This window comes from Crocodylus siamensis, chromosome 5, assembly GCF_052110815.1.
Source record: "Crocodylus siamensis isolate JL-2025a chromosome 5, ASM5211081v1, whole genome shotgun sequence".
NCBI classification, from domain to species: Eukaryota; Metazoa; Chordata; order Crocodylia; family Crocodylidae; genus Crocodylus; species Crocodylus siamensis.
This window is the reverse complement of record NC_143399.1, coordinates 1799206-1812540: the sequence shown is the minus strand read 5'-3', so window position 1 is coordinate 1812540 and position 13335 is coordinate 1799206. Positions and strand designations below refer to the sequence as shown.

Sequence of the window (13335 nt, the reverse complement as noted above, 5' to 3'; positions counted from 1 at the left end):
CAGGATCATAGTGTCAGTTCCTGGAGAATGAGAGACTGACACGATGCGCTGCTGTCTGGCGGCCAGGACAGAGGGCTCTGAGATGGCACAAGTGCCACACTCGTTGTACACATGCTTGAATGATCCACATGGCTTTTGCTCGCGGTGGCAGCCAGGAATTCATTCAATAATGGTTTGATGCAGCCGCTGTGCACGACAGGCTTCCTGCAGGGATAGAAGTGAGTCCCACAGGGGAAGCTGGGGGGAAAACGAGGCATGACTGGCAAAAGGGACTCTGGATTCTGAGTGCCTCTGCTGCTGAGAGCCTAGCTAGAGACACCCCAGAGGGCACAAGAAAGCGCTGAGTGGCTGTGGGGTCCCATGGGGAGGCATACACAGGCTCCTGGAAATCACAGCCAGCCTCAGGAGAGCAATTTGACAAAGCTTTCAGCCAGCTTTCCCTGCACCTCTTTGGCTACAGCTATGGCACCAGAACTTGCTGATGGGGTATGTGCCATGGGAGTAAATCTGAACTCCCAGAACATCTCTGATATCCAGGAGATCTTACACTCCTTTTAGAGACTCATGGGGGACAGATCGCTTCCAGGAAAGGGATGCAGATTCCTCATACTTACCCTTCCCCACCCTTTCCACACCTACACAGAGAAGCCTGCTTCAGTGTGCTGGCCCCACTTGCAATGGTCTGAGTCCAGCATGCACAGGCCTGGGGAACAAGTGCTGGGGTTTTATTCCCAATTCTCTCCCTAGGTGCCCTTGAGCAAGACTCTTCATATCCCAATGCTATGATGGTCTCCTCTGCCCAGCTTTGTAAAGCCCTTGGGATCTACAGCTCAGAAGTGCTAAGCTGTTTTGTGGGGTGCTCACGGTCCCACTGGTTTACTATGGGGCCGGTGGCATTTAAAGAAACCAGGACACACCTTGGATAGGCTTGAAAAAATTGAAGGACTTCCAAATGGATGCAGAGAGAGGCCAGATTTCCAGGCAACATGTTTGCTATCTCACTTCATCAGCCCCTACCAGGAGCCAGTAGCTGGGACTGAGCCTGGGTCTGACTGCTACCAGGACAGCCTTTGCCCCTTGAACTAAAGTGACTTATCTGGGTGCTCTCTTTATGCGGACACAGGACAAAGTCTGTTCAGGTTACATGACCCAGCTTGGAGAAGAGAAGACTGAGGGTGAGTTGGTGGGGTGGCAATAACAACTAAAACATCATAGGAAAGCAGGGCTGGAAGGGACTTCAAAGTTGCATCTATCCAGCCCCCTGGTCAAGGCAGGATCAACTCTGACTAAAGCATCCCAGCCACATGTCTGTTCAACTTGGTATTGAAAACTTCCAGGGATGGAGATTTCCCATCTCTCTAGGCAGCCTGTTCCAGTGCTTGACCACCCTCAGAGTCAGAAAGTTCCTCCTCATTTCCAGCCTCAGTTTCCCTTGCTGCAACTTAAGGTCATTGCTCCTAGTCCTGTCTCCTGCGACCACAAAGAAAAGCCCATCTCCATCATCTCTGCCATCACCCTTTAGGGCTTTGAAGCCTATTATCAAAACTCCCCTTACTCTGCCCTTCCTCAGACTAAATAACCCAAGCTCTTTCAGCCTTTCCACATAAGTCTTGCTTCCCAGGCCACTAATCGTTGTTGCTCTGTGCTGGACTCTTTCCAAACAGTCCACATCCTTCTTGAAGTGGGGCCCAAAACTGGACACAGGTGAGGCCTCACCAGTGCTGAGCAGAATGGGAGAATCACTGCCCTTGGTTTGCAAGTGACACTCCTATTCACACAACTCCAGATGTGGTTGGTTTTTTTGCAACTGGAGCATGCTGTTGGCTCACATTTAGCTTATGGCCCACTGTAACCCCCAGGTCTTTCTCTGCAGTCCTGCAGTCCAGCAGTCATTCCCCAGCCTGTACTGGTGCATGAAACTATCCCATCCCAAGTGCAGGAATTTGCACATGTCCTTGCTGAGTTTCATCTGATTGACTGCAGATCACTTCTCCAGTCTATCCAAGTCATTCTGGATCCTAGCTCTGCCCTCCAGAGTAGCTGCCACCCCACCCAACTTAGTGCCATCCACAGATTTGTTTAGTGCGCACATGATCCCATCATCCAACTTGTTAATGAAGACGCTAAACAAAACCCCTGGGGAAGCCCACCTGATACCTCCTCCAAACTTGACATTGATCTGTTGATGACTACTGGTTGAACACAATGATCCAGCCACCTTACAGTACTTTCATCTAGTTTGCATTTCCTTAACTTGTTAATGAGAAGGTTGTGGGAGACCATATCAAACGCTTTGCTAAAGTCAAGGTATATTACTGCTCTCCCCTGTCCACACAGCTTATCACAGAAGAAAATCAGGTTGGGAAATAAAAACTCACCCCACCCTCCCCTCCAGGACACGTAAAACATTTGCTTGTTGGGCACCAAACAGGCCTGAGACTCACCATCACTGGCCCACTTGGAAAACTCTGGCGTTATTCGGGTACTGGGCGTGCCGCCACTGAAACAAAAAGAGGAGAGAAGGCTGAAAGCTGGCTCCAGCAAACACGTGCCCCTTGGAGAGCTAGTAGCTTCCCACAAACAGTCCCATGCCCTTCAGTCTGGGCTTTGAAGGGGGACCTGCCTGGCTTTATAGGAGATGCCTATGCATCTTTGCTGACAGGCTCAAAACCTAATCATCTAGCACTGGCCCTTGCCATGCCACACAGAGATCAGGACATGCTGATGGAGGCTTGGGATCTCTAATTAATGTATAACCCACCCTTGGACCTGGGGTCCCCAAAGAGGCAGGCTCAATAGTTCAAGGCTTCTCTCTCTGCTACGATGGTTTCTCCCCTGAAGAGCCACACCCTGCCACAGCAGTGGGCTTTCAGTGCTTCGAATTTGGGAAAAAGCACAGGGAACCGGCAACTGTGTCCGTTCCACTGCAAGCCAATACAAGGGGAGCCTGGAAATCCTGACCACTAATGAGCACTTTCAGCTCTGTGCTAACAGGGCTCTGTGAGGCCCCTGCTGTAGGACACAGGGCTGCACAATTCTTCACAGCTCCACTGGACCCACGCAGCCATCTCCCGGCCCAGAAACAGGGCACGGGAGCCAGGGGGAGACATGGGCCACATCCTCAGGGCATTGCTGTGTCTGCAGGGTGCTACGATACACCAAGGAATGTGGAGGCCAGCTAACTGGCCCTGCCCCTCAGCAATGTTAACTGGCTTGGGCGGAGAGCCGCAGGGGCACAACCATGCTGCTTCTGGTGCCAGCACAGCTATGGTGTCTCAGTGATGGCGCCACGGGCCAGGGCCAGGTCTCCTGGTACCCACCTCCTGCTATAATGCCACAACGCACACGTAGGTGCTGCAAGGGATTTTCTTGGAGCTTCACACCCCTTTGCTGCTCACCTGACTGAGGGACTGGCTTTGGCCTCACTGATAAGTGCAAGGTGTTGCACATGGGGAGGAAGAACCGGCACCACACTTACAGGTTGGGGAACTCTCCTCTTGCCAGCACGGAGACGGAAAAGGATCTTGGAGTCGTCATTGACTCCACGATGAACATGGGCCGGCAGTGTGGGGAGGCAGTCAAGAAGGCCAATCGTACCCTATCATGCATCCACAGATGCATATCGAGCAGGTCCAGGGAGGTGATCCTCCCCCTCTATGCGGCACTGGTCAGGCCGCAGCTGGAGGACTGCGTCCAGTTCTGGGCGCCACACTTCAAGAGGGACGTGGACAATATGGAAAGAGTTCAGAGGAGGGCCACTCGTATGATCAGGGGTCAGCAGGGCAGGCCTTATGAGGATAGGCTACGGGACCTGAACCTGTTTAGCCTCCACAAGAGAAGGCTAAGGGGGGACCTTGTGGCCTGCTACAAACTGGTCAGGGGGGATCAGCAGGTATTGGGGGAGTCCCTGTTCCCCCGTGCGCTGCCAGGAGTGACCAGGAATAACGGTCACAAACTGGCGGAGGGTAAGTTTAGATTAGATATTAGGAGGCGCTACTTCACAGTCAGGGTGGCTAGGGCCTGGAACCAGCTTCCAGGGGAAGTGGTGCAGGCTCCTAGCCTGGGGATTTTTAAAAGGAAGTTAGATGAGCACCTTGCCGGGGTCATCTGACCCCGGTGCTCTTTCCTGCTAAGGCAGGGGGTCGGACTAGATGATCTACCTAGGTCCCTTCCGACTCTAGCTACTATGAAACTATGAAACTATGGAAGTGCCAGGAAGCAAAGTCTGTCTGCTTCGGCATGGTGAACCCTAAGTTTCTATGGAGTGGAACCTAATTTTGAGCCGCTGCCTGTGACAGGCTAAGCAGTAAGAAAGCTTCATTCCACCGCTCTATCAATCACTTCAACCCTGACCTCACACGATCGCTCAGTCTAAGAGACAGAGGGGTAATTTCAGCCCGGTTTCCAGGCAGGGCAGAGGCCTTGGAAAACAATCCCAGCTCATTTTGCTATTTGCCTGAAGTGCCTCTCCACACGCCCTGTGCCTTAGCTCCTTAGCTCCTGGCATGTGCTGGCTGCTAGCAAACTGCAGTAAGAGAGCTGGTACACTCTTCTCCAGGCCAGTGGCCACCCCTGGCCTGCCCCCACCCCAAGGTGAAGTGCAGAGGGGTCAGCTTGTGGGTCCCATGCCAAGCAGCTACACTTGAGGGCCAGCCTCTGCATGCGGATCCACGGTGCAGCCTGGGTGGCAGCCATGTGCTACAGGCCTCTGCCACGAGGGCTGGGCTCCATCCTAGTGCAGGGCAAAGCCTAGGGTTCCAGTGGTGAAAATCTGCACCCCCCCAGCCAGGAGAGAGCTAGTGCTGTCCCAAAAGTAGGCCACGCTGCCTGGGGAGGAGACATGGCCTAGGGGCTCGAGCAGGAGGCTGGCTGTGAAGTCCCAATCACCACCTCCTGTGTGGTGGGTGGGAAATTCAGTCCCACACCCTGCAAATGTCTCCTTAGGGAGTTCGGCATTTCCCTTTCTCCCACCAGCCCCGTACATACCCACCCCATGGTTTGCAGCCCAGCAGACAGGCCAGATACTCACTTTAAGACAGCACCACGGAGCGCCTCCCTCTCTTTGGCTTCGCCCGGCTCTTCCCCGGTGCAAGGGATGATGTCAGCTTCCGTATACCTGAATGAAGGGTTAAGGAGGGCACTGGTCTGCCAAGGGAGGCATCACTGGCAATCCAGCTGATGCAGGCTGAACTGGACCAGCCACTGATGGGCTGAGGGCAGGCATTACCTCTGAACTCTGCACTGAGTTCTCACTTCCAGAGGAGCCAAACCAGGGCCCTGGTGACACCCTTTGGGGGTGGGAATGGACAGTGGCTTCTTTTCTGATGTGGAGACATACCCTGGATATGTTACAAGGGGCTGAACTAGTATAGGAGGTGACATGGTCTCTATACGCTGCCACATTTTTAGGAGGCCAGTCTCTGCCTGCAGTGGATTGGGGCTAGGCTCCTTGCTGATGTCCACCACCCCCAGCTGAGTAAAGAAGACTGACATCAGCTGAGGGGCAGGGCACTAGCTGTAAATACAGGTGCAAGTTTTAATTAAAATCCTGGAACAGCTAATTGTTCCCCACCCTGAGGATGGAAGGATCTAATTGCTTCCTGCCTGTGGTGCTGAACTGGGGGCTATTTACCCTGGTGCTGGGGATCTAGTAAGAACTATGAAAGTTTCTAGGTATGGTGGAGCTGCCCTGACCTCAATTCCTCAAGGGAGGACCTAGAAAGCACCTTTTCAGTGCAAAGGGCACAGCTGGGAGAGCAAACTCCTGGCTACGGAAGCAGGCAAGCCCTGCTACCGCATACTGCCCTGTGCACCGCCTCTGAGAAAACCATAGGAGATGGTATGTGCCAGGGAAACCTTGAGGGGAGCTAGGAAGTGGGGGGTGATGGGCTGACAGCAAAGCAGGTTGAGGCAGTCAGCTGGAGGTGGCCCAGGTAACTGGGGAGGATTATGAAACAGCCCATCAACTGCACTAGGAAAACAGCTCAAAGGCTCGAATTCAGGGGGTTTCTCCCAAACCCTGGGTCTGAGCCAGGAACCTGCACAGAGAAGGAGCTGTAATGGAAATGGAAGGACGCATTATGGCAGATATGGGGGCCCATCCCGGTCCAAAGAAGCCCTGAGCAGCCGTGTGGGGAGCGGCTGCAGCCCCGGGAAGGCAAACTGGGATTGCAGCAACAACCAGAGCAGCAGACGCAGCCTCGGGGCTTGCCGAGTTTAGAACCTCTCAAAAATGATACTGTGGCTTCCCGTATTCGAGTGTGTCGTCCCCGTCCACATCGAGGTCGGCGTCGCTGTCGGGATTCTCCTTCCCACTGCACATGACGAACCCAGAGCCTGGAGGGGACAAAGCAGGCAGGTGGGCGTCACAATGTGGAGCTCTGTAGCAAATGCCCGAAAAAACGACGGCCTAGAGGCCACCAGCTTGCCATGCACTGGGAACTGCAGCAGGGTCCCACAGCAGTGCCATGGCAGGTGGGACTCCCCCACGACAATTCTAGCAAGTTCTGAACCCTGTTTGCTGAAGAGCAAGAATAAACCCAACTTCTGGGCAGACGCTCAGTGCCAGCTGACAGCCAGGGCTCCCACAGGCCCCCTGCTACAGGTGACAAGGGAGTCAGCACAGGACCAGTACCTCTGTCTTCTCCATCCCCATCTGACCGCAGGAGAAGCAAAAGGGGACCAGCCCCTTCCCACGGAACAGCCCCACTTTGTTAGAGGAAGAGTATTCTGCCTATTTGGGCTCTTGGGCAGTGACTGTCCATTCCTTAATGGCCAGGACAGCTTGGGCCAGGGAGCCAAGGCTACAAGTGGAAGGTGGTGCAGCTAGGGATAGATTATCAAGTACCCATGAGGGAAGTGGACCTGCTCATTATTTGCGATGTGATGTCTCTGCTGGCAGGTGGGCAAACCAAGGCATGGAGATTTAAGCGAGTAACCATCACCCACATCATGCTGGGTGTCTGATATAAAGCTGGTAAAGGAGCCCAGCCCTCCTGGGTCCCAACCTGGGGTGTTAAGCCCACAGCCAACATCCCTGTGCTGCACAGCTGTAGTAAAGCCGCACACCTGAACAGTGGATTGCATGGCTCCTCCTGCCCGGCCAGGCCACTGCATTCCTGTCTTAGCAAAGCTTTCAGAGTAGGGACCTCATAGTGAAGGTCACTGCTGGAAGGGGAAGGCTGGTCTGCGCTACCCAGGGGTTGAGCTGGAGAAGCACTAGTGATGCCCCATAGGGATGGGAATCCCTCTGTGTCCAGTGCAGCCTTTTGGGTCATGCCAGGGTCTGATGTGAGCACCGTGGAGCGGGAGACTAGCTGCATTTTGCCAGCGGCAGGAGTGCAGCAGTACATCTGGCTGGTGAGAGCTGTGTGGGGAGTTCAGCAGGGGGGAGATCTCACTTCCAAGGCCAATGCAGGGGTTCACAGAAGTTTAGGGCTGGAAGGGATGCAGCCAGCTCCTGCTGCTCTCTACAGACATATGCGCTACCCCACTGCTAAAGCCACTAATAACGTTCATTAACATGGATCCGATAGTTCCCCTCCTTGTATAAACCCGAGGGCTCTGTGGCATAATAGTTTCCAGAAGACCCTCTCTCCAGAAGCAGAGTCAGCTTCTGCCCCACTGCACTCCATTTTCACCCGATTCCTGTGCAAGGGCAGAGGCTGAGGCCACAGCCTGAGGTGTGCAGCAGCTCTGAGGACCTGGGTCGTGTCACCAGTGAGGCTGGGGCAGCCTCTTTGCCCTCGGACATCCCATTTCAAGCCCAGGTTACACTGCGCTGCACGCCACCAGCCAGCATCTGTCCCAAGCCGCCTTCTCTCCTCTAGTAAATCTCAAACCTCTCAATTCATCATGATGCTCAGGAGAAGATTTAAAGTGCCAGGAGAGACCTGTCAAAGGAGCTAGAGACTTTCGGAGCTGCCCAAGAACTGGCCGTAGGCGACACAGCTACAATTTATGAGTGTAGCATTTAACCCCCCGTAACACCATCCTCCATACCTGGCACTGCTTTAGCCCATCACTGCTACAAGGCCGTAAACTCTGGACACGCAGGGCTACATTTGTCTTTTGAAGAGGAGGGAGACACAAATCATGCAAAGCTGGAACCACGACCTGGCCAGTCCCAGAGGTGAGCAGAACGTGAGCCAGATAACGAATGCTCCCAGGGTCAACGGAGCGACTGGCACAGGGGCTAGAGAGAGATCCTACCACTCACAGGCCCACCTGAAGGGACCGAGTGCATGGGGAATGGGTGTCTTTCCATTGTTTCGTTTCCAAGTTGTGTAAGCCAAAGAGACAAGCGCTTCAGAATCAAGAGGCCAGGCCTGCTGGGTGCGATGCAATGCACCCCTATTAGGGTACTATCAACCCCCCTCACACCCCTGCTGGGATTGGCACAAATCCTTGTAGAGACCTAGAGCGGCAGCTCCCTTGGCATGTGCACGCAGCATGTTTAAAGAACCCAGCACAGCTACATGATGCCTGCCAGCTTCACAGTAGAAATCACAGAGCTGTGGGGCCGGCAGGGACCTATGGAGGTTGCATCTGGTCCAACCCTTGCTTGAGGCAGGATCAGCCCTGTCCAAACAAGGACAGACAAATCCAGTGTCCGACCTCTGAGCAACATGACAGCCTTGGCACAACACAGAACTTCACACCTGAACCTGTCACAGGGAAAGCAAGGGGATCACAGCTGCCAACGTCCTGTTAAAGGTTGCTAATATACATTCAAGAGATCTGAGGCAAAGGCTGTACCCCTGCTGCAGAGGAAGGCAAAACTCCCCCAAGTCCATACCAATCTGACTGGCGGGGAAGAATTCCCTCCTGACCCCAAATTTGGCATTGGTCTGACCCCAAGCGGAGGAGCAAGACCCTTTAGCCAGGACTCTGCAGGGTTGGTCCCAACAGGAGCACTGGCAAAGCCCAGTCCTCACCCCCAGCCTGGGTTGCAGCCAGCACCCAGCACCTCTGAGGGAGGCTTAAAGAAGAGCTATTCCTGTTCTGGAGCTGGTCCAGTGCATGCAGCATTTTGGTTTTCATCTGCCAGAAATACTGCCCCAGAGACCAGGCCACGTGGTGCAGTAAGATCCCACGGTGGCGCTCCCCAGCTGTGACAGCTGTTGATGGAGCACTGGAAGAACAGGGGGACCATGGCCTAGTCCTAGGGCTGCCAGGAGGGGACATTTCCATTGCGACCTCTGTGACATTGTGCCAGGCCCTGTCTCAGTGCAGGGAAGCAAACCCTTTCTTTTTCCAGCATCAGAAAAGTTCAGCAGCCTTTGCAAGGGGCAGAGCTGTGTGACAAAGGAGGCCAAATCACTTTGACAACAGGACAGAGGATGCTTTTCAGAGACGCTTCAAGTATGGTTGTCCTATGCCTTGAGATAAGCCTCCATCCCTTACTACCAGAGACCAACTTGGTTACCATGTGCAGAGCACAACTGCAGCAGGTCCTGTGTCTGGTCCACTAGGACAAGCCAGGATTAGGATGAGCCTTCAACAGCACCAGCAGAGCCCAGACTGACACCATGTGCCTAGTGGGTTTTGCATGCCCACTACAGGGTGCCAGAAGGAAGCCACTCCTCTGAGGACGGAGGCTTGGTTCTCAAAAGGTGCGGCAGCTTGAGTGCCGAGTCACCTGTAAAAAAAAGCTCGATTTAAATGGTACTAGTGGAGTAATGTCCACTCAGAGGAAGGCTTAAAAACACCCCAATACTCTCCATCACTGGAGGTGTTCAAGAAGAGGGTAGATAGACACTGGTCAGGGATGATCTAGGCGTAGCGATGCCTGGTTCTACTATGGGAGCTTCCCAGGCTTTTGGGCTTTGCTGGTTGCCCTTTCTCCCTCTTTCTGTTCCACGTGTCAAGGTGTTTGTAAGCCATCCTCAGAAGCAGTGAGTGTTGGGGTGGGGACCCGGCTGTGTCAATGCTCCTGCTGAGATTTAAAGCCAGAGGTTCTTGGCTAGTGGGTTTTTCCCCCTCCACTTGGGGTCAGACCAATGCCACACCTGGGTTCAGGAAGGAATTTCCCCCCCTGGTCAGACTGCGGGGGTTTGCCTACCTCTGCAGCAGGGGCACGGCCTCTGCCTGTGTTAACACCTTTGTACAGCAGGAGGATGTTGGCTGCTGTAGTCCCCCTGTTTTACCTGTGGTAGGGTTGGGAGTAATGTTTTAGAAATCATAGAAAATGAGGGCTAGAAGGGACCTCAGGAGGTCACCTAGTCCACCCTCCATCTAGGGGTGACTGCTGTGTTGCTCAGAGGTGGGACACTGGGTTCATCTGTGCTGGTTTGGACAGGGCTGATCCTGCCTCAAGCAGGGGTTGGACTGGATGTGACTTCTCCAGTTTCCTCCCTTCCAGCCCCACTTCACTGTGATTCTACGTGGAGTCCGACTGGCATGAAAGCTAGCCAGAGCCTGCCTCGCAGGGAGCAGGCAACGCCAAAGGGTTTGGGCTGCCCTGAAGGGACATCACAGAGAAAGGGGCTGCAGCACAATCTAACAGATCTAGAAAGTGATGTCAAGTTGAGAAGCTCCACAAATGGAGCAAGGGGTGGCACAGAGGGTTTAAAATTCAGATGTGCTTTAGAGGAGCGGCTACAAGTCAAACTTCCCTCCCTGACAGCACTTGGGGGTTAGGTAGGCCCCAGAAATCCAGCCCCAGGTCTCTCTTGAATACATGTCCCCAGCTTTGCACACCTTTGCTTGCACAAGGGCCAGGATTTCTGTACCAAGAATGCAAGTTATAATGGATTGCGCTTTGTCAGCCAGCTAAGCCAGGACCGGTATTTCTCAGCGCGTGGAACAAAGCACACGCCACGCCTGGTGGAAAAGTCACAATATAAGCTGTGCCATTTATCAGTTTAAGAAATTCACAGCTTCCTGGTTTCGAACAGGGAGCGCGGTACCGTGGCGCATTGGGACTGAATGACAAGGTCATAAATCCCAAGCTCACCGCTGCATGCGGGAGAACGCTGGAGAACAAAATGCAGCGCACGGCCCGAGCTGAGAGCAGCTGGGGGACCGGTGGCCTCTGGCCCACACGTTCAAAAACCCCTCACCCAAGACCAGGTCGGTGTGTAAGGCCAGTTCCGCTAGGTCGGGGTTTACAGCCACCGCTTCAAGCTGTCCCTCCGTGTCTAACTCCCTGGGTTGCTTCCCTGGGCAAAGCCAGCAAAAACACCCAAGCAGCTGTTCAAATATTTGACGTCTGAACTGCCTGACATTATTCATTCAGCTTGGGCTCATTCAAACCAGATTTCTGGTCAAGCGCTGTTATAAATGGATTAGGAGGAACGCAAAATGCAAGGGCGGCCTGACAGGAACACACCTGCTTCTCTAAAAGCCTGGGCCTAGAGCTCTTGGACCCCCCACCCCTTGTCTGTGTTTGCCATGAATAGGCTGCCAGACGAAACCAGGGAAAACACGGACCGGAGCCTAGTGGGGCGGGGGCTGAAGGGAGCCTGGTGTGTTGGGCAGCCCCTTGAAAGCAAGGCTGTCAGACGGCAAGGAAACACAGGTCTCCAGAAACCACCTCAGCTTGCTATCCCCAGGGACTTGCAACTCAACACAGTACCCCAGGGATCAGGACGAACCTCCTTTAGGCACAGCTCAGCTCCCAAAGGCTGTGCAGGAGAGTTTGGAGTCCCCTTCAAGAAATGGATTAAAGCCATCTCCTTTCTCTGAAGGGGTCCATCCTCAGGACTCAGCTTCCCCCCCAACTGCCAAGAACGGCCAAGCTGCCGCACACAGGTCGAGTTTTAGGTCCAAGCTGGGAGCTCATCAGGTGCCTGACCTGCACCAGTTGCTCACGTGAGCACTCAAGGATCTGACGATGGGGCCTGTTGGGCTCTGCAGTTACATCACAGGCACTTGGAAGTGCCAAGTTCAGATTAAAGATGACCCTCTCTGCCCCTTTTAGGATGCAGCCCTCTTCCGCTGGCATTGGGCATGCCGGCTGCAGCAGGCCCTGCTCCCCCGCTCTCTTTCACCATGCAATTAGCCCTACTGATGCTAAGGCAGCGCAATTTTCTGACAGCCTTAATCCCAACTGCCTCCTTAAGGTCCAAACAAACAAGAGTGAGCAGGCAGGTCAGACGCTGGGGCCATTAAGCAGTGAAAAAACAAAGTTACAGCTCTGTCTCCGATCCCCATTGCTCTTGTAGCCATGTGCTCTGACAAGCAATTCCAGCACTGGTGTTGAGTGGCACCTCTATAAACCCTGTGACAGTTTGGGAGACAAACTCTCCCATCAATCAGAATGTACCTATCAAGATCACTTACCTAGAGCGCCCGCAGCCCTCCGGCACTGTGTACACAGCTTTGCTTTGGCTGGCCTTGGAGCAGGCGGCGTTAACACCAAGCTGGGGTTTTGTGAACGTTGGGAACATGCAAGGCGGCTGCTGAAATATGGATGGGAAGCTTTGCAAAGTGCAATCATATGCCTCCTGGCCACTCTCTTCAGGAGCTGACAGGTTAGGGGAACTGGCGGGGCTTGAAGGAGAACGGAAATGCTTTCCAATGACCTCCTGGGCACGGATTCAAAGGGACTGGAGATAAATCTCTTCCCAAATCCCTCTCTTCTCTTGCTACGAGGCTTCACTGTGCATTCTCTGGAGGCCTGAACAAGACCTCCTGACCTTGCAAGACACTCCAAAACCCACCTCTTACAACCTCTTAGGCAAAAGATCCTCTGTATACAACTCCAGCTGTCTCATATCCCATCTGTTAACAGAATATATGGACAGGCTTAGAGAAGAAAGCTATTTTAAGAGCCCTGAATTCAAACTTCTGTCCCCCACCCTTTAGTGAAGAGCATGGTGGGAACACTACAGAAACTAAACACTGCAGAAGTGGGTCTGAGTCCAGCTCCACACCAGGGGTGTGTGGACCAGTTGGGGGCTGGCTGGGGGACTGCAGTCAGAGGATACATACTCACAAGCTTCCCATGCTGGAGGGTTTGCTCATCAGACCCGCTCTGGCCCACCCCCTCACTACATTTTCACATAGGTATGTCACGCTGGGTGAACAAGACAGCACGGAAGCAGCTTTATTTTAAAAAGGCGGCTTGGAAGGAAAGAGAAACCTGCCACGGCATCTTTTAAATGCAGCAACGAGTGGGTGAAGTGACCCTCCTCGTCAGCAATCTTTCCTGAATCAATAATGCTTCCCTGGCCAGATGATCACACAGTCAAATGGTTCCTCTGCCCTAAAGGGTGTGCTACACACGAATTCTGCTCCTGGTTCATGTGGCCCTTCCTGGCAGCAGCCAGGAGTACAGAGAGAGGTTTTGCAGGGCAGGGTTTTGTTTTCAACCACAGTCAAGGAGCCAAC

General features: G+C 53.7%; 1 protein-coding gene across 6 annotated transcripts in view; it reads right to left on the bottom strand.

Annotated features, from left to right (window-relative positions):
- RNF220 (ring finger protein 220) overlaps window positions 1-13335 on the bottom strand; it is a 225998-nt gene that overhangs the window by 28803 nt on the left and 183860 nt on the right. For all 6 annotated transcript variants that reach the window (XM_090048411.1, XM_090048412.1, XM_090048415.1 and 3 more), the window contains 3 exons: window positions 6240-6336; window positions 5030-5116; window positions 2445-2500 (listed from right to left, as the gene is read on the bottom strand). In XM_090048411.1, coding sequence (XP_089904537.1) covers window positions 2445-2500; window positions 5030-5116; window positions 6240-6336 — 240 coding nt within the window. The remainder of the gene's footprint in view (window positions 1-2444; window positions 2501-5029; window positions 5117-6239; window positions 6337-13335) is intronic.